This window comes from Podarcis vaucheri (genome assembly GCF_965113315.1).
Source record: "Podarcis vaucheri genome assembly, chromosome: 3".
NCBI lineage: Eukaryota > Metazoa > Chordata > Lepidosauria > Squamata > Lacertidae > Podarcis > Podarcis vaucheri.
Window position 1 is genome coordinate 59,521,149 of NC_138761.1, and position 20,836 is coordinate 59,541,984.

A 20,836-nucleotide genomic window follows, 5' to 3' on the forward strand; every position below is an offset into this window, starting at 1 on the left:
CTGGGGGCGGATCCAGCCCAATCGCCTTCTAAATCCGGCCCGCGGGCAGTTTGGGAATCAGCGTGTTTTTACATGAGTAGAATGTGTGCTTTTATTTAAAATGCATGTCTAGGTTATTTGTGGGGCATAGGAATTTGTTCATCCCCCCCCCCAAGATATAGTCCAGCTATATCTTGGGGGGGGGTCTGAGGGACAGTGGACCGACCCCCTGCTGAAAAAGTTTGCTGACCCCTGACTTAACTACTCTCTTCAGTGCCCTTCAATTCATCAGATTTAACCTCAACACCAGTCATCACTTGCAACCACGATTCCTGCTATCTACTGTCCTTACAAAAGGAGAAAGAACAAGTTATGGCTTGGAAAGGGGAGAAAGTTGTTGAGCCACTTCAAGCATCCTTGAACATTATCAGCTTTCTGAACTCCTGGCCAAATTTGGTACGGAAACCCTGATGGTCCTACTGGAAGATCAACATAAGAATTTTTGTTTTGCTTTATAACTTACAACACACACAGAAGGAGACATGGAGATAGAGACTGCCTTGTTTCCTATGTCCCATCACAAACTAAGTTCAGCCAATAAAGCTTCCTTCAGGCCAAATTAGATGTGCAGGCAGCTGTGTCCCTTGTTTTTCTTTAGCTAACTAGGAGAGCCCAGTTCTCACCACAAAGGCAGCATGCAGGTAAAGGTAAAGGTAAAGGTACCCCTGCCCGAACGGGCCAGTCTTGACAGACTCTGGGGTTTGTGCGCCCATCTCACATCTATTGGCCGGGGGCCAGCGCTGTCCGGAGACACTTCCGGGTCACGTGGCCAGCGTGACAACGCTGCTCTGGCGAGCCAGAGCCGCACACGGAACGCCGTTTACCTTCCCGCTGGTAAGCGGTACCTATTTATCTACTTGCCCCCGGGGGTGCTTTCGAACTGCTAGGTTGGCAGGCGCTGGGACCGAGCAGCGGGAGCGCACCCCGCCGCGGGGATTCGAACCGCCGACCTTTCGATCGGCAAGCCCTAGGCGCTGAGGCATGCAGGTAGAGGAGCCTTATCTCTTCACTCGCCTGCCACAGTTGGAACTTAGTCTAGGTATTAGCTGCTTGGGGCCCCAATCTTTGTTCTGATGGTGGTGGGTGAGTGAAAAGCCTTCCCTCCCAGTGCTGCCTTTGCAGTCAGAATTGGGCTCTCCCATGCCTGTAATTAGCTGAGGAAAAACAAGATACCGTATTTTTCGCTCTATAACACGCACCTGACCATAACACGCACATCGTTTTTAGAGGAGGAAAACAAGGGAAAAAATATTCTGAATGAAACAGTGGACGTATCATTTTTGTGCTTCATGCTGTGGCCACAGACATGTGATCTGATGGTGAATTTGGGGTGACCCAATGCAAAAATCCTGAGAATCCCTGTGGATCCATGCTTTGTAACCACGTTTTTGCACCATTGCAGCCCCAGGCAACAGTGGGTGCGTGATTTTTTTTTGGGGGGGGCAGGCTGTAGCCATGGACATGCTATGTGCTCTGATGGTGAATTTTGGCTGACCCAATGCAAAGATCCTGAGGATCCATGTGGATCCATGCTTTGTAACCACGTTTTTGCACCATTGCAGCCCCAGGCAACAGTGGGTGCGTGATTTTTTTTGGGGGGGCAGGCTGTAGCCATGGACATGCTGTGTGCTCTGATGGTGAATTTGGGGTGACCCAATGCAAAGATCCTGAGGATCCATGTGGATCCATGCTTTGTAACCACATTTTAAGTGGGGAGGGAAGGAAAAACACAGAAGGCTAAGAATGCAGGAGAGGGCTATAACGTGAGGAAAGGAAGGCAAAAGTTCCTCCCCACCCACCCACCCAAGCCAGCCAGCGTGTGCTCTCTCTCTCTCTCTCTCTCTCTCTCCCTCTTTAAATGGAAGAAAGCATATTTGAATGCTGTGTGTCTCCAAAAACAAAAAGCAGGAAGTCAAATCAGAATTTTAAGCCGAACCTGTAATCTCTCTTCCCTTCACAAACATTGTTCCCTCCGGAGCAGGGAGAGGATAGAAGGACGGACGCTCTGCTTTCCCCTCTACTTGCCTGGAGGGGAGGGGCTTCCCCTGCTCTTTGTTCCGTTTGAGCAAACACAGTAACGAAACAGAGAGGGCGGGCAGTAAGACCCTGAGGCAGAATGCAGGAAAGCAACAACTTCCTCTCTTCAGGCTTCCCTTCTCCCTGAAGCGCGGTTTGATTTTTGCCTCATTTTTCGGCTCCAGGGACCACACATTCGCTCCATAACACGCACAGACATTTCCCCTTCCTTTTTAGGAGAAAAAATCTGCGTGTTATAGAGCGAAAAATACGGTACATGCTACATCCATATTAAACAAAAACCTAGTTTGGCCCTTGGTTCCTCACCCAGCCACTGTGTTCATAAAAGTACAGAACACAAGAGGCAATCACTTGTAGGAGCCCATTCATGGCCAAAGTTTAATCCTCTGCACGAGGACTGTAAGACAATATGACAGGAGCTCTCTCTTGGTGGCTGGGGTGTTTTCCTAAGCAACTGTGGAGTTTTAATTTGTTGTACCAGCCTAGAGCCTTCAGGGAAGGTGGGGTAGAAATGAAAAGAAATCAAATGTCACAATTAAGCAGCAGGCTATGGGGCAAGCCAATTTTCTCATTAAATAAATGTAGTAATTTCCCAATTAAAATTTATCAGTGCTTATGAAGACATAAAGAGTGCTGTTTGCAGAGTTTCTGAAATATGTTTTCAATTATTGTTGTGATCAGGGCTCCCTCTAGTGTGCACAAAACCAGTTTAATATTTTTAAAAAAAGAAATTCTCATAATAAAATCAACATCTGTTTGATTTTTGACAGTCAAATGTACCTTATGTGCACTGTTCCCATCCACATCCTCCCCCCCCCCCACTCTCTGTATCCACTACATGAACAAACGCTGTTGTGTGTAGTAGGCATTGTACAGATCAGAGAGTCATATTTTCTTGACCAGAAAGACAATCTACATAGATCACAACTAAAGGTTGGAGAGATCAAGAGCAGGAAATGCAGGTGGGTTACAGGAGACCACTCTGTGGTTACCAGTGAAAGGCTCTGTGGAAATCTTAGAGGGCAAGTGTTTCAGGCTGGAAAAAAGTTTAGATGGATCAGAATCTCTAGAGATAAGAGCTCTGCAACATGGATCTGAAATGATGTACTTAGACTGGAATTCATAGTATCTGCTGCTGACATTAAACAAAAAGCTCTAAGATATGTTTGGTATATGACTGTGAAATAACTTGGTACTATATTGACACTGACAGTACATTATTTTCCAACAGTTCCATTTTTGGAAATAAATACAGTATGTGAATACATAAAGGCAAAATAAAAATGGAGAAGGGATGAATTGTTCCCTTAGCCATCTTGCTGAAAATAATTGCTTCACCTCTTAACAATCAAAGCCTCTGTGACCCATATTTGGGATGATCCTGCCTCCCCTCTGTACAGGATGTTGGAACACCAAGGGGTAATATAAACATACACTTCTCTTGAACTTTTGTACAGCATTTTCATGGAATGAAAATTCAGACTCTTAATTCTGAGATTGTATCCCAAAGGTGGGAATGTGCATGGCAGGAGAAAAAAAGAGCCCATCTTTAGGAGAAAAAAAAAAGAAATAACATAATGACTACAGATCCCCCCCCCCCCCAATGATTTAAAGTCATGGCAGTGGCTGAATTTTACTGCTCACTGTAAACACAGTGATCCAAGACAGAATTGCAAACTGCCATGTGGCTACGAAGACTCAAGAGCCCCTTTGTCTTTAATACTTGGCTACTTATTTGAGATAATGGTCACAATCCAGGCTTCACACCACAGGGCTGGGCTGTGCAGATGTGCACTAGCCCACATGCCGAACAAACCATAATCCCTAGTTACGCAAGTCTATCCAACTTTGCACATTCACTGTAAACCATTAACTATGGTTTCCCATGATGTGTGAATGCCATGCACTATAGCATGGTATAGAGAGCACTATTAGTTTGCATACAGTTTGCCGAAACTTAACAGAAACCTACTTCCATGTAATTATAATGCAATCCAAAGTTACTATAAAGTATTTGTTGCAAAATGTATATTGTTAATACAAAACATTTCAGAAGGAAAATTGGACATTATTTAGGGGAATTAAAGACCTTAGCTATTTTCCTTTGACTCGAAGAGTATTGTTTTGGAAAAAGAGAGTTGGCTGGACAATTATTCCTTCTGCCTCCATGATGAGGAGACATATGCAATGCTGTTTGACACTGTGATATTTGTAAGACAAAGTTAAGGTCAAAGTTGCCGAAAAGTTTCCAAATTCCACTGTGGTTTATCATAAAGAGCCTACTGCTGCTGAGGCTTTAGTCAGTTCAAGCTTCTGTCTCAGATTCATGAATCCAGTCATACACCCACACATATACACTCATTTGCCAATAAAATAAAAATCCGGAATATTTTTCAGGTTTTTAAAAAATGAAATAAAAGGTTTCTAACAAGTTAATCCTTTATATATAATCAATTTTCATCCCTACAAGGGACACGACTTTGGAACCATAAAGCTCTACCATAGTTTTCAGGACAAATACATAAAGATAAATTTAAGACCATGCCCGAAAGGGAGATTGGCACCCATACTTTATTACTTCCCCCATTGCTCTTCAAGATGGCAGTGCTGTCTTCTGGGCTGAGCATAGAATTTGTTGCCAAGTTTGTTCTATTCTGTGTCCCACAGGGCTATATTCTTGATTAGGTTTATGCATGGGGATTTCCTTTTGGTTTTTATACTGTTTGTACTGACATTCAGGTATTTGGAAAACCGTTCAATGGAAAGATTAGCAGAAATATCCATGGGTCACCAAGAAGCTTCCCTTTACTATCCTCTTCACCCACTAATATCATCTCCCACTCCTTACACTATAGGGACCTTGTCTACTTCAGAAACTTATACTGTACTAAGATTGGGAATACTACAACTAGTGACAATCTAGCAATGTAAGAATTCTCAAACCAGATAAAAAGCAAACACAGACGTACCCCATTATTTATTTGCATTCTGGATGCAGGACTCTGTGTCATAGTTGAATAATCAACATTCAACAAAGAATTTGAGTGTGCTGTGATAATTTATATGAATAGAGGTGCACATGTTTATATTATAGATTGTGTTCAGGAGGAACATTTTTAGTTGAGAGTGCCCAAATGTTGACATTAATTGATCTGATATCTTCAGCTGTTGAAGGGAATTAAAGCTCATTACAAATAAATTGAAAGAAGATAAAATGATTTTTAATTAAAACGAAGTCATAAAAAAAACCACACCCAGCAATTCTTGCATTATTCTTATTTCAAACAGATTACTGTAATTATTCTCCAGTGAATGGGTCCATTTTTACTATTTAAGGCGTTTTGGGATTGGGATTACCTCCTTTGATGGTGTTGCCAATATAGTTTTACATGATGGATCATACATGGTTGTTGTTTTTTTTAAGTGATAAAAAGTGATAATATTGAGTTGCCTATAAACATTTGGCCACTAATCTACACTTGCTCTGAAACTGGGCATTTTGCATCACTAAAAGCTGAAATAGCACATGTACCAGCTTAAGTCGCTAGAGAAAAATTCCTTAGGTACCAGAAACATCTGCCTGTACCTGTGAACCTTCAAAACCATTTCCTCATTGAGTGCAGGCTGGTACAATATTGAAAAGTTATTTTGAATGTAGGTGAGGAACAAGGCCAACTTAAGAGATGTTAGCAACACTTGAACTTAAAAAGAATTATTTAACTATATAAAATTTCTAAAACTATTCATCAGCCACTCAGATTAAGACACAAACTAAGAAAACTTGTCATGTGTGTTGTTGTCGTTTAGTCGTTTAGTCGTGTCCGACTCTTCGCGACCCCATGGACCAGAGCACGCCAGGCACTCCTGTCTTCCACTGCCTCCCGCAGTTTGGTCAGACTCATGTTTGTAGCTTCGAGAACAGTGTCCAACCATCTGTCATCCCCTTCTCCTTGTGCCCTCAATCTTTCCCAACATCAGTGTCTTTTCCAGGGAGTCTTCTCTTCTCATGAGGTGGCCAAAGTATTGGAGCCTCAGCTTCAGGATCTGTCCTTCCAGTGAGCACTCAGGGCTGATTTCCTTAAGAATGGATACGTTTGATCTTCTTGCAGTCCATGGGACTCTCAAGAGTCTCCTCCAGCACCATAATTCAAAAGCATCAATTCTTCGGCGATCAGCCTTCTTTATGGTCCAGCTCTCACTTCCATTTGTCATGTGTACTCCCACTGTTTTCATATTAGATCACCATGCAGGGTATTTAAAGACTGAAGAACTGATCATACAACCCTTATTATAGAAAGGCAAACACAACAGAAGGAGAGAATGCACCATTCACCATTGCATATTACAGGCCTTTATTAGTTTTCATGGCATTTAATTATTTTCAAATGTAATTTTGTAGGCAATAGGCAACAGTACAAGCCTAAATTCAATGTAGATTCTCGTTGCAAAAAAGGAATATGTATTACTCCTTTAAAAAAATGCTGGAAGCCTGTCTTAACTGCTTTTATCAGTTGGAACCTGTTTAAAGAGTACAGTTTTGATTTCTGGCCTGAGTTATTAAATTCTACCACAAATTAATGTAATTCATCACAAAAGCCATGTGGCACTCAAGACACTCATATAAACTAAAGTATTTCAGATGTACCTTTAAAAGAAACAAGGACATTCATGGGTTCACAAAGTGAGTGCATTTTGGGAAACTGCAATGCTATTGTATCTCTTCAAAATAAGCATAAATAAATTACACAAAATGTACCATTTATTAATGTGATTTTGGAATTCAAAGCCATTTTACCACCATTACAGCATGTTATTTCTTGTGTGTTTGTGGTTTGACGCACACACTTCTTTAAAGTTTAGCAAGTTGCCTGAGAACTGTGGACAAGGGGAGCATTGAGCCTGGATATCAAATATCACCACACCCATGTCTATGTTAACTAGTAAAAAGCAATGCTTGGGTCAAAGCTGTTACCACTATGCATTAAAAATTATTCCACAACAGCAATAAAGCACATTGCCAGTGCAGTTCCAAATATTCACTGTATTTCTCATAGAATTAGAAAAGGTTAACTTTTGGGCCTTCTGCCTCCAAGTAATTCAAGGTGTAGCATAGTAATCTCAAAATAGCTTGCTTAAAGTAAGTGTGGCCTTCACCAATAAACAGTGCTTTATAAAATAATCTTTTCTAGGGCAATTCAAATGGAAAATGCTTTAACCTTTACATCCAGAAAAAAACCCCACAGAAGGATTACTGGTTTTGTGAAGAACAGCACAGGTTCCAAATGGAAATATTAGTGGACTAAAAATAAAAAAAAGTTTAGATGGATGTCTTATGGTTTAATATCAAAATGTCAGTGAATAAGTTAATGAATATTTAATTCAAACACTGTTTGCTTTCATTTACAACTAACCTAATGTACATATATGCTCTATTTTTTTCACATGTGCCCTGAACCGACCTTTTCTCTCTCACAGAGATTAACAAACAAGTATGGTGCTTCCTAAAAGGGTGTCTTGGGCTGAAGGCTTTATAACAGTGATTTCATTCTAAAAAGAAAAAGAAAGAACCATCAAAATAAAATCATTTAAATGAACTCCTTTCCTGAGCAACTTAGAATTTGGAATGTGCTGAAAAGTCACAATAAATAAGTCAAACGATTAACAAACTTAAAGTGTGCTTTTAAGTCATTTAAAGTAAATTATAAAATCTATTTCATGACAGATAAATGACCTGTTGTGTTAGGAATCTTAAAAGCTTATGTGCCAAATAAATTTATGAAGTACCTTTCTGGGAGTAGAGGCCAAGTTGCTTTGTACAAAAAATATACAACACTGAAACCTAGCAAGTAAATTACCCGACAGCCTGTTCTTTTTAACACTGCAAAGCATTCATGAAGAAAAATATTAAATAGAACGATAAAAATAGATTTAAGCAGCAGTGAAATTGCAGAGAAAGTGAACATGTTAAGTGACCCAGGACTCTAGAGACATGGATAAAATCTGATATTTTCTTTTTAAAAAAGATAAAAAAGAAACCCAATATGTGAATATTAATTTGCTTTTATAAAAAAGAAAAGAAATCCACAGTGTGTAAACTAATCATTACTCTTTAAATGTAATTTCATAGAAACCACTTAAAATATACAATGCAGCATCTTGGTTAATTATTATTTACTGTATTTCTTGCTCCCACTGTGTTCCTTCAGAGTAGTGCATTGGAACCACAAAATTAGGACATAACTAGCAACAAGATAATTCATCCATGTTGTCATTGAGCCTTAACGCAATTATGTTTGTTCAAATCCTGATAGAAGTAGTATAGTAAACAACAGAATGCAATAGATAATGGTGATTTACAATATTAGTTGATGCTCACAAGCTCTGAGAAGGGAATTTGAGAGATAAAACAGTAGAAAAGAAGTAGAGCTCCTGGTAAACCAACAAACCAGTTCCATCCTATTTCATCCCAGCTCCCTATCAGAGATGCTGACTGTACTATTCTGGCCAGTACACATTTGAGTATGACAAAGACAACAGCAATTCCTTGCTCCTTTGCTTTAAGTCAGGCATGGCCAAACTTGGCCCTCCAGATGTTTTGGGACTACAACTCCCATCATCCCTAGCTAATAGGACCAGTGGTCAGGGATGATGGGAACTGTAGTCCCAAAACATCTGGAGGGCCAAGTTTGGCCATGCCTGCTTTAAGTTAAAGGAGAACCTGCCCATGCCTAGACAGTTGTTACTGTGAAACGGGGTCAGGGGTTAGAGTGGAAGACACTCTGTAGGGAATGCAGTAAACCTTCTTCTGTATCTCTTCAATAAATGCATCATGGAATACACCCCAAATGTATTATGTACTATCTTATTTTCAACCGTCCAGAAGATGTGAGGCACATTGAACATTGACTTCTAACTTCAGCAAGAATCTCTCTCAGCTGGAACCGAATCATGCATTTATGACATAGCACAAATGTTCTTTGAACTAGAACAGCCCACATTTTTGAAAAGATGCCTGACTATTTGTGTTCCCCTCCTTTAGGGTCTCTGTGTAATAAAAGGACTGGGAATAATACACTAAGAAGGAGTTCTCCTAAAATCTGAAGTAAAGTTAAGTGCCTTCCCTGCAGCCTAGCTTCCTCTGTGAAACAAACACCAAATTCTGCAAACATTTGCCCTCCTAACTTTCATCAATTTCAAAAGGTGTTGAACTTTGATGTACCCATACATTTAACAAGATAAGCTTGATTTCCCCTGCAATTCTACTTGGTTTGTCAACAATGCCCTTATTAATTTCCATGGGGAAACCATAGCCTAAATAGTATCCAGAGTTAGTTTAGCGGTAATGCATTTCTTTCTTCTTTTAGCACAACAGTATTCCCTGTTCAGATGATAATACAAACCCTCCAATACCCTGCTCTTAATTCCAAGTGATCAAATGTGACTGTAAAATATTCGGTATAAATACTAACAAAGAAAAACAGGTTTTGAGAAAACTGCAGATGACCTATGCTGTGATCTACATCACTCTGCCAAATAGGTACCATATACAGCAATATTTTACAGTGACAATGTACCGCAATTTGTAATGAAATGGCACATTTAAAAGTATGTCCTAGCTACTATGATCCTATGGAGCCAAGGGAAACAAATATAAATTTAAAGAAATAGACCCTCTCAAAAAGAGGTCTCACAATCAGTTCATCCTGGGGGAAATGTCTTTTAAATGCTGTTGTGCAGTAACTCACTTCCTTAAGGATTTTTCTTAATAGTTTATGAAAAATCTGGATGCTTCAGCCTGTAGAGAAGGTGATGCTTGCATCACCTTCTATAGATATCTTCCAACCACTTTTCATCATCTTGTTCCTCGTCTTCTGTTACTGGCTCTTCAGTTTCCAAAGGAGAAGGAATGTCAAATTCTGGTCTAGGAGAAGAGTTACTATTTGAAGATCGTAGTCCAAACTTGCGCTTTAATAGATGAAACTGCTCTTTGATGTAGTAGTAAAACTCATATTCATATCTCATGCGCTGGTACAGGATCTGAAGGGATTCTGGAGAAGGGACTGTCTTTTTCACTGTCACAGTTAGATTGCCGAGTTTCCTATGTTCTGTAAGAGAGATACATAAAGAAGAATTTGGTCAAATATAGTCTGTTGAAATGTATACCCGTATATACTCGAGTATAAGCCGACCCGAATATAAGCCGAGGCACCTAATTTTACCACAAAAAACTGGGAAAACTTATTGACTCGAGTATAAGCCGGTTCACCACACCACAAACCTCCTGGTGGGTTGGAGTGTGTGCGCGCGCATATGCACACGGCAGAGGGGGCTTCTCTCTCCCCCCCAGCCCCTCCAGTCCCCCTGCCTACCTAGGGTGCTGCCCAGAGGCAGAGGCTGGTGGCGGCAGTGGAGGAGGAGGAAGGAGCAGCCCGAAAGGGCTGCTTTTGGGTTGCTTGTTCCTCCTCCTCCGCCGACAACAGCCTCTGTTGCTGGAAATGCACTCGGGTGGGACCCTCACTCGAGTATAAGCCGAGGGGGGCTTTTTCAGCATTAAAAATGTGCTGAAAAAGTCGGCTTATACACGAGTATATACAGTAAGTTGTAAAAGCGTTTTATTTTATTCATTTTTATTTTTTCTTTTGAATTGGCAAAACTTCCTACCAGTTGCCTTCTCCTGGTCATAAATGTAGGCTCTCAAAACAAATAGCTAAGTATTCAATAGACTATGGATGCTTTGAAACTGAAATATTGGCTTTGGCTACTGGATATAAGAAAGCAAGTACAGTGGTACCTCGGGTTAAGTACTTAATTTGTTCCGGAGGTCCGTTTTTAACCTGAAACTGTTCTTAACCTGAAGCACCACTTTAGCTAATGGGGCCTCCTGCTGCTGCTGCGCTGCCGGAGCACGATTTCTGTTCTCATCCTGAAGCAAAGTTCTTAACCCGAGGTACTATTTCTGGGTTAGCGGGGTCTGTAACCTGAAGCGTATGTAACCCGAGGTACCACTGTACTGAACCCACTAAGAGGATGAATTGAAGATGGTGGCTTGAAGAATCATTGGAGTGGGAAAGGCTCAAGAGCAGCAGAGCAGAAATACTGTAGCAGGTGTGCAGGGTTTGTCACTAGGCTTTGTTTGTTGAACTAATAAATGGCTCATTTTAACAGAACTACGGGTGTGACTCCCCTTTCTTAAGGAAAAGCAGTATGCAGTTTTGTGACATGGATTGTCACTGGATAGAAGAGCCCCACTGAAATCAATCTGAAAAGCTAATAATGATAAGTTAACTGATATTAATAGGAACTAAGTGCAACTTACTTAACCTGGATCCAGCCAATAGTGGGAGTTGAGGGGAGATGCTGGCCTGGATTTGTTGGCATTGTCTTGGGAGTCTCTATAGTTTGAGCATGCACTCTTTTTCTTTGAAGGCTGGCAAATTTTAGCAAAAAAGCCTGTATGAAGTGAATTGGGAAATCCTTTCGATGCGGCAAACTGGACAAAGCTGGCATACACATCGGGGCTTTTCGCCATGTGTGTTTAGCACATAGATTTCTATGTCCAACACCTGAATGTTTTGTGCAAAGTTGAGAGATGTTATCTGATTTGCCAATGACATTTCCTTTCCTTAAAGGTAACACCACAGAGAAAGGAGGGCATGGGGATCAAGGTTGTGCTTTTCTCCACACTGTTTCCTCAGTTTAAGTCAAACTGTGCCCCCACCCCTGGATTTACAATAGAGTGGGGGCATTTGTGATCTGGGGGGAAAGGCAAAACTTTACTTCCTCCAGAGCTGCAGCTCAATCCAAATTGCACACCAAAGAGACTGGTTTTTTAGAAAAAGACAAGCAATGAGAGATCTGATCCACTGTGCCATACCTAGTTTGGCCCCAGTTTTTTGCCACTGTGTGCAAGATTTTAAGAAATAGCTTGTGTGGCATGGAAAGAGAGAGGAAACACGATGCCCCCACTGCAATTCTGTTCAGAATTCCAAACTCCTTTGCTCCCCTGCAATGGGGGGAAAGTTTCCATTGGCAGGCATGAGGTCCAATTCTGATTGGTAAGAGCAAAGGGTTAAAGTTCTTCCTCCTTCCACATTCTGGATCTGGTTTGCCCCCCTCCCTATTTATTATGCACTACACATGAATGTCATCAGCTAGTTGGGACCTAAGATTTCCATGGGAGCCATTTGAGAAATGAACTCTATATGACCATTTCCATGCAGTCTTTCCAATGAGAAGTTTCATTCCATTTTAATTATTAAGGGGCATTTTAGCTCCCTCCCCATTTTCCTCCAATTCATTCTCAATATTGATACTAATTTTTAAAAATTCCAACCCTCTCTTGAAGAATCAGGAGAACAAACAATATATAGGCAAACCTATATAGTTTATTTATTTTAAGAAAAAGTCAAAACTACACCCCCCTTAAGAAAAAACTCCCTGAACTGAGGGCAACATTCACTTGCCATTAGAGATCTAGTCGTACCTTGTGGCCTTTTTATTTTGTTTACATTACTTTATATTCTCTTAAAAGACTCTTTTAATAAAAATCCAAAGTAACTCACAAATTTGCTCCTCCAAGTTACCACCCCCTGCTCCTCATCTATCAAACGCACATAATGGAAAAATTATGCATGGCTGGCTCTGGGCCAGACCAAACACTCGGAAAATGCTGTGTAAACCCAGCTGTTCCCCTAGAAAAAGGCTGGGCTGGGGGTGGGAGAAGAGAGAAGAACCACACTTTATGACCTTCTAGCCAGTGAGCCATATGGAGGGCAACAAACTGCACTATTTACTTTTGGAGATTTTGTTTTACAGTGTTTGCTTTGGCTTTGAGATTACTTAGGGAAAAGTATACTGTAGTACAGTGATCAGGAGGTCCTTAAAACCAACTGAAGCACAGTGTGTTTGTTTGTTTGTTTGTTTGTTTGTTTGTTTGTTGGAAACCAAGCCAAAAACAGGGGAGTGGGAAAAAATAAATAAAGCAGGATGGTGACAAACATTTGTCATGCAAAGCCAAACACAAACCTTCCTTTTCTATGTTACTAAAGTGCAAAACCGAAAGTTATGCTGTATTATATGCTATATATTTTGTCAAAAATGCAGCTAACTAAATGAACTTTGTAGAACTTTCCGCAGCATGAGGGACTTTGCTTTAAGAATGGAGTGTCGGTGGGCTTCAATTTTATTTACTTTAATACCAAAGACATGCAATATTGTGTGCTGCCATCAGGATAGTTCATCTTATGCATTTATTGGTGCAGTCAGCACTTATGAGATAAAGGGAAGTTGCAGAAGCCTCACATTTATACAGGATTCCCAATGTTTATAGATGCTCTACTCTCAAGATGGGCAATCCTGCAAGAAACCTGTTTTGAGAGGGCAGAGAAAATGCAGTCACTGAGCCTCACAGAAAAGCAGAATTATACAAAAAACTTTTGTATAGCTGCCTTGCAAGATATCATCAGGAGAAGAAAATGCTAAGGAGTAAACCCTATACAAGTTCAGAATGGAGTCCCTAAGACAGTTGGATGTTGCCTCGCATGCCTTCTTCTGGCAACTCCTACAGCCATGCTGGTGCCAAACGTATTGTTCTGCTTTGCTTTGGATCACATCAGTGAGGCCAAGATCTTGTTGTCTGGACAGTCCAGGATCTCCATACACACTGCCCAGGCTTATGCCCCAGGGAGGTCATTTTGGTGCTGCTAACACAACGGTTTGGCTTCACCCCATCGTCTCTTGAAACAGACACATGCCACCAAAAGAACTTTATGGAAGAAGAGTTTCATTGACAATGCATAAATAACTAACTTGTTCAGAATGAATACTGGATATATCTATTCAGTATAAAGAAACTGCTTTGACCTTTCTGGTACATCAAAATTGGTATTCTGCTACAAAATACTGAATGACATTTTGGATCTGGGCAGGTGACTAGTGTTCCTTCAGACTGCTTCAAAGCTCCAAGACTTCTGCATTGCTGTGGCTAACATAATCTGATGTTTTACTTTGGATTTGAAGAACTGAATATCTGGCCTGTTTTATCAGAAATCAAATGGAAGTGGGAATTCTAAAGTTAATTATGCATTCAACCGTTAAGTAGCTAATTACATCACTAGTTAGAGCTTATCTTCTTCTCTGACAACCTTGACCATAAATTGAATGTGAAACTGAACTCACTGTAACCCATTCAAATCTGTGGTGTAATAATGAATAAAATAGATGTTTAAAATACGATCTTATCTTCAAACAATGCCTGATAGTTTGGATAACATTTTAAGGCATTTCCCAAGAAGGTAATATATCAATTCATTTAGATTTAAAGAAATGTTCCTTTTTCACATGACTGTGAGTTAGAATTGTCTATATGAAATACCTGAAGATGAAACAAATCCCAAAATTAAGGGAGTGTTTTGGAAAACTCTGGGACCTAACCATACTGAGTAAACTGACAAGATTATTCGAGTCAAGTATTTATTAAATTTATATCCCAGCCATCCTCCCAAAGACATCCAGGACAGCAAACAAGTGATTAAACAATAAAAATATCTTTAAAATACACACACAGACCGGTAAAGATCCCCACTTAAAAGGCTTGATAAAAGAAGAAGGTCTTCAAGCAGGTGCTGAAAATACACAAGAAATGATACCTGTCTAACACGCAAGAACACACTACACTAAAGGGTAGGTGCCACAACACTACATTGTGCAGAACGGACCTCCTTATTGTTGGACTACAACTCCTGTGAGTTGTAGTCCCAACAATATCTAACTGGGGACGCAAGGTTGAGAAAGTCTGATCTATACAGTAACATTCCAGTTATGTAATAAAAACAGGAAACAAATATATCAAGCAGTAAAATAAAGACAATTTATCAGGTGGAATTAGCTTAAAGCAGCAAAGCATTGAACGTAAGCAGTATGGGTAAGGGTTGTCACTTTATGGCAAAGCATGTACTTTGCATGCAGAAGGTCCCCGGTTCAATCTTTGGCACCTCTCAGTAGGGCTGGAAGAAACACCTGCCTGACACCTTGAGCCACAGCCAACAACTGTTGACAACACTGAGCTACAAAGACCAATGCTACAAAGCAGCTTCCTACGTACCTAATCTGCAAATACAGTGGCCTGGTTTGCAATGCTATTGTAAATGATAGTTAGGCTAAACTATTGCTTGAATGTGAAGGCAAATGTGCAGCATCCTGGTGCATGCTGCTGAAATCATGGGTGTTTTGCTCCTTCCTCCACTCCTGCCACCTAAAACAAACCTCAGTAGGTTGCCAAAACGAAACCCACAAGCCTGGGTTTGGATGTAGCACTAAGCCAGACTATGGCTTACATCTCAGAAGCAAGAAGAGGAGCGTAGGAGCAACGTGGCTGTGATTTCAGGTGCCTCCACCAGCAAGCTGCATGTTCACATTTAAAAAAAGCACTTTAGTGCATGCTCCAGTTATCTCTCGCTTGGACTACTGCAATGCGCTCTATGTGGGGCTACCTTTGAAGGTGACCCGGAAACTACAACTAATCCAGAATGCGGCAGCTAGACTGGTGACTGGGAGCAGCTGCCAAGACCACATAACACCAGTCTTGAAAGACCTACAGTGGCTCCCAATACATTGCTGAGCACAATTCAAAGTGTTGGTGCTGACCTGAAGGAGCGTCTCCACCCCCATCGTTCCTCCTGGACACTGAGGTCCGGCTCCAAGGACCTTCTGGCGGTTCCCTTGCTGTGAGAAACCAAACTACAGGGAACCAGGCAGAGGGCCTTCTCGGTAGTGGCACCCGCCCTGTGTAATGCCCTCTCACCAGATGTCAAAGAGAAAAACAACTACCAGACTTTTAGAAGACATCTGAAGGCAGCCATGTTTAGGGAAACATTTAATGTTTGATGCACTATTGTATTTTAATATTTTGTTGGAAGCAGCCCAGTGATTGGGGAGGCTCAGCCAGATGGGCAGGGTATAATTAATTAATTAATTAATTAATTAATTAATATTAGATTAGCTATCATTTAAAGTAACATTGATTTGTTTTGCTGCTGGCAAATATATTGGCCCTGAAGATAAACCCAAGTGAACTGAAAAGAAACCTTATATTAGCATTGTAACAGAAAGATTACAGCTTGAAGTAAGTTTTAGAAAGCAAAATTACAACTGTATCAAACCAAAAAATTTAGATGGCATATTTCTATAAAATAGTAGTTTATAATATTAATAAATAAGTAGGAAAAACCCCCGACAAGTCAGCAGTTGTTCAGTTCTTTCACACATAAAAAACCTCTTGAGACGATCACGGCAGCAGGAGTTAATTTTCAACACAGAAACTACAGAATCCCCAAATCTCTTTATAAAGGGCTTGCAATTTCCAGGTCACCAGGGCAAGGCTCCTTCTGCCAGTTTTTTTGTTCAGCATCACAATACCATGGCAATGTAAGGCAGGACACCAAATTAATCACATGCTTTTATTTTGTTTTTCTCTTGTAAGTTCAGTGATTAACAGTAACATTACTGACAGTTACACATTAGGAAAACAGCTCCCATTTCCCCTTCACTCAAGTTTGAACATTTCACAGCACTTATTATATATACTAAGTCTGAGGGTGGTCAAAAGCTGGGGACATCTGGCATTTAAAAAAGGAAAGGAGACAGACAAAAGAATATCAGAATGGGAAATGAAACACTGTCTCTTTAAAGTACACTGCTTTTGACACGGAGCCTGACTGTTCTGGCCAACAGCCAGTAAGTTAGAATAAAGGCTTTCCTCAACCCAACCCTACAGGGAAAGAGTATCTACTGCTAAAAACTAAGGCGTGCTTCAGAAAAGTAAAGTAAGCAAACAAAATGAAAAGAGGTGGGGGCGGGGAGATCCCAAAGTTTCAAAATTCCCAAGTGAAATCAATGCAGCTTTTTCCCAGGCTTCCTATGTCTTTTGGAAAGGGAACCCTTGGCTCCATTCCTCACCTAGACTAAGATGAAATAGGGAAAAGAGGATGGTGATGGGGTGTGTGTGAGAGAGGGGGGGGGGAGAGAGAGGGAGAGAGAGAGAGATCACCAGAGTTCTCATAGTCTTTGTACATCTCCAATGCTCTCTCTAGACTGGTGACTTTCCTAATAGGAAGGAAAATTGGGTTTTATGAATTACCTTTACACAGATCTTTCCAGCCAGTAGTGTTAACATACAGGCCACTCCTATATCTGGCCAGTAGGAGGCAAGTTTCATTTTGAAAAACAACCCTAGGAAATGTTGCTTCTTGACACAATGGTGAAATTACAAATTTCCTTTCATAGCACACACATTGCCTTTGTTCATTTTAATTGCAGGGCTAAATCATGTTTACAGTAATCATTAGAGGGCTGCTGAAAACACATTACTATTGGTGAGCAAATCTACACCCTATGCTTGGGCTACATACAGTACTGTGTGGGCTTACCACCATTGCGAATCTTCACATCCAGGCAAGCAGCCTCCGTCAATGTGAAGTGTGTGGCTTGAGAGCGATACAAAAATGTTCAGAAGTGACAATCTGAGTGTGGACAAGAAAGCTGGGTGTGTGTGGATCATACAGCCAATGCTTTGTTTCTGATCAACAGCTTGGATGGTGATGTCAGTGGGCATTAAGACAAGAGTTTAACAAAATATTACTGTGGGGAGAAACCTTCATTTGACTGAGGAAGTTGTTAAGGGTTGGGGTGATATACCCTTTGATCTGTACTGTTTCAACCATCTCCTGTTCCTGGTATTTGCTCTATGGTGGAGGGGAGACTAGAGGGGCCTGTATTTTTTACACCCTTGTTACAAATGGGTGTGGCTATGTAGGGTGTGTGTGATTTAGATTAGTACATAAAGTGTGTATGATGGGAGTTTGAGAGAGACAATTGATCCCTAATGCCTCAATAGCTAAATCAAATTAGCAGCTCAATACTCAATACTGCAGCTGTATTTAATTTTTAAAATGCAAAATGTTGTTGGCCCTTAGTCGGCTTTTATATGGCTCACAGTTGTTTCTGGCAAAAATTGCTGTGTGTAAGCTGGATGAAGCGATCATGTTGTGAATGTCTAGAACCTCTTCAGTAACTCATACACAGTGTTAGAAACTGAGATATGAAAGCTAGGAGCTAAATGCTTTATAACAAGAACACAAAGCTAAAAATGAATGAACTGCAGCTAAAATATAATGTTCATTTTTCTCATAGTCTAGTCCTTCCCCTGCCCACCCCCCTAATATTCTTAAGAGGGTCTCTTCTCCAGTCTTCAGAGAGTAGCTGGAAGTGTAGAGACATAAAAAGAGTCTCCTTTTCTTCCACTCTAAGTTTTAATTTGAAATCTTAGGCGCATTACTGTGCCCAGAGCTCAGAAACTGCTTGTGCTAATAAAATTCCCTGTCACAAAATGTGTCTAGAACAATGGGAGTTTTGAACACTGCTCATACAGAGTTGAATCGAAAATTCCAAAGAATCCAGCTCCATAAACTGGGTGTAACATCATAGATTCTGTGCCAGCCACCTTTTACATTTCTATGCATCAAGTTAATCGCACTCAGGAAGATGAATTAGTGCTGCCTTGACCCCACAGCAGGACTACCTGGATTTGAACCTGCCCATTGGGTTTGCACAGCTAGCCCTCCCAACTATACACGGGAATACTGGAACTCAGTTGTTTATATCCTCTACCCTTGCCTCCACAATAGCATTGCTATGTACTACTGAAAACCAGATGAAGAGAATCTACCCTTAGTTGGCTGCCATACACTAAGAAACAACTTTTATTATTTCCAAATAAAAGGACTCTGGCCATTGGCCATAAAGTTTCTCAGACTAAACTTCATGAGGTGGCTGTCATTTGTCTGCAGTGTTGCTGACCCAGTCAAAGCTAGGTGAGACAAAAGATTAGTAGCATGAACAAAGGCATCAAGCCAAACTTGGGGGCGGGGAATAGCCAACAAGTTGCTGGTTGAACACACGGCTCTGCTTTAGTCATGCACTATTAACATGAGAAGGAAAAGTCAGACTAGAAAGCATCAGAGCTTCTTCCTGATACAAGGCATCAGCTTATTTGAGTTATTACAAGGCACTGGGTACCAACAGCTTAAATGTATCCCATTTATGCACAAGAGGCGCAGTAGTAGAGATCAAATATTCTGACAAGAGTAGATTTCCAAGCAGCTGATTATCTCAGAAGAAAATTAATTTAAAGTGACATCCAATGATGTCCATCGGCTCACGCAGCAGAAATCTGGTTGTGCAATGGGACTTCTATTTTTTATTATATATATATAAAACACATTTTCTCCTCCCCCAGCCCACTGTACCCCAATCCTCCAAAGCATGTATTGGGACACATAGTGGGCTGCAGGGGTAGGGAAGGAAAGACAAGCCCTGTTGTGTGAGTAGCTTGGTGCCTGCTTGTACTATATTACATCTCAGATTTTTTGCCACCTGCTGAAAATTCAGATAAAAAGTTAAACTAAGCACACAATGAAGTGTTTTGAAAAACCTGGATGGTTAGAGTGTGATGCTGATGATGCCAAGGTTGCAGGTTTGGTCCCTGTATGGGTCGGCTGCATATTCCTGCACTGCAGGAGGTTAGACTATGAATAATCTAGGAAGCTATTCTGAGTCTGAAGCATGATATTCTGCAATCACTTTCATATCATTGAAACATCACCTTGATTATATCATAAACAATAGCCAACAGTCAACTATAGTAGTCCATAAGCTTATTTGTTCTTAAAGTTCATCCTACCTCCAGTCCCAATTATAACATATTAGCTAGAAATCAAGTACAGTGGTACCTCAGGTTAAGTACTTAATTCGTTCTGGAAGTCCGTTCTTAACCTGAAACTGTTCTTAACCTGAAGTACCACTTTAGCCAAAGGGGCCTCCTGCTGCCGCTGCGCCACCGGAGCACGATTTCTATTCTCATCCTGAAACAAAGTTCTTAACCTGAAGCACTATTTCTTGGTTAGCGGAGTCTGTAACCTAGAGCGTATGTAACCTGAAGCGTATGTAACCCGAGGTACCACTGTACTGTAAAACTTGCCTACCAGTTGACTCGTTCTAACTGCTTCCTTTTTGGCTGAGTAACACATTAAATGATATAAACTGCAAGCCCCTCCACAAGTCTTGTAGAGAACGGGCACATTTAGAAGCCATAAAGACAACCTAAATACACCAACCAATGCAAAGATAAAATACAAGATCCAGAAAACCCAATGCCAACAGCCACAGTCTCTCCAGAGCGACTATGAAGGAGGAAACAGAAAGAACAGGAACATAGGCTAGGAAGCATGGAAAAGTGACTTGACTACATAACCAGGTAGGCTAGTACATATCAGGATTAGAAATGTATTTGCAAAATGGATTGATCGTATCTCTTTCTTGTCAAGCCAAAATTTGTAGTTGCCTGCCTGCCCCACCTGGGGCATTTCCCATGTGGTTGGGATTATGGTGCCTGAAGACACGCTGCTTGTCACATAGGCAAGGGCAGCCCATGTTCCCTCCCTGGCTTTCCCCAAGGGAACATGTGCTGTGTTGTGTGCTGCTGCCTCGAGAACATGACAACCAGCATTCCCCACTTGTTTGACTCTCCTTGGGCAAAGTGCTTTCTTTGGGCACAGCTGCCAAACAATCCCCAACCTTTCTCCCTACTTTGAAGCCAAATAGGTGGCAGGGATCACAGGGCAATACTCTTCCACCTCAGCAGCTTCAAAATTGGGGGAAAGGGCTGGGTGCTCATCATGCTTACTAGAGAATAGGACCACACCTG

At 41.0% G+C, this 20,836-nt stretch overlaps 2 protein-coding genes across 9 annotated transcripts in view; one reads left to right on the forward strand and one right to left on the reverse strand.

The window, feature by feature from the left end:
• The window catches only part of LOC309528111 (uncharacterized protein), a 103,812-nt gene that overhangs the window by 38,916 nt on the left and 44,060 nt on the right, over positions 1 to 20,836 (forward strand). The window contains exon 4 of one of the 8 annotated variants that reach the window (XR_014217516.1): positions 17,392 to 18,404. The exons of 6 other annotated variants lie outside the window; for them this stretch is intronic. The gene's annotated coding sequence lies outside the window, so the exon portion shown is untranslated. Of the gene's footprint in view, positions 1 to 13,405; positions 13,885 to 17,391; positions 18,405 to 20,836 lie in introns of those variants that run through there. One more of the 8 variants, XR_014217517.1, reaches the window with a different exon arrangement.
• Positions 6,405 to 20,836, reverse strand: part of UST (uronyl 2-sulfotransferase) — a 117,780-nt gene continuing 103,348 nt past the window's right edge. Inside the window, exon 8 of the mRNA XM_082215301.1 lies at positions 6,405 to 10,181. Coding sequence (XP_082071427.1) covers positions 9,895 to 10,181 — 287 coding nt within the window. The 3' untranslated portion in view covers positions 6,405 to 9,894. The remainder of the gene's footprint in view (positions 10,182 to 20,836) is intronic.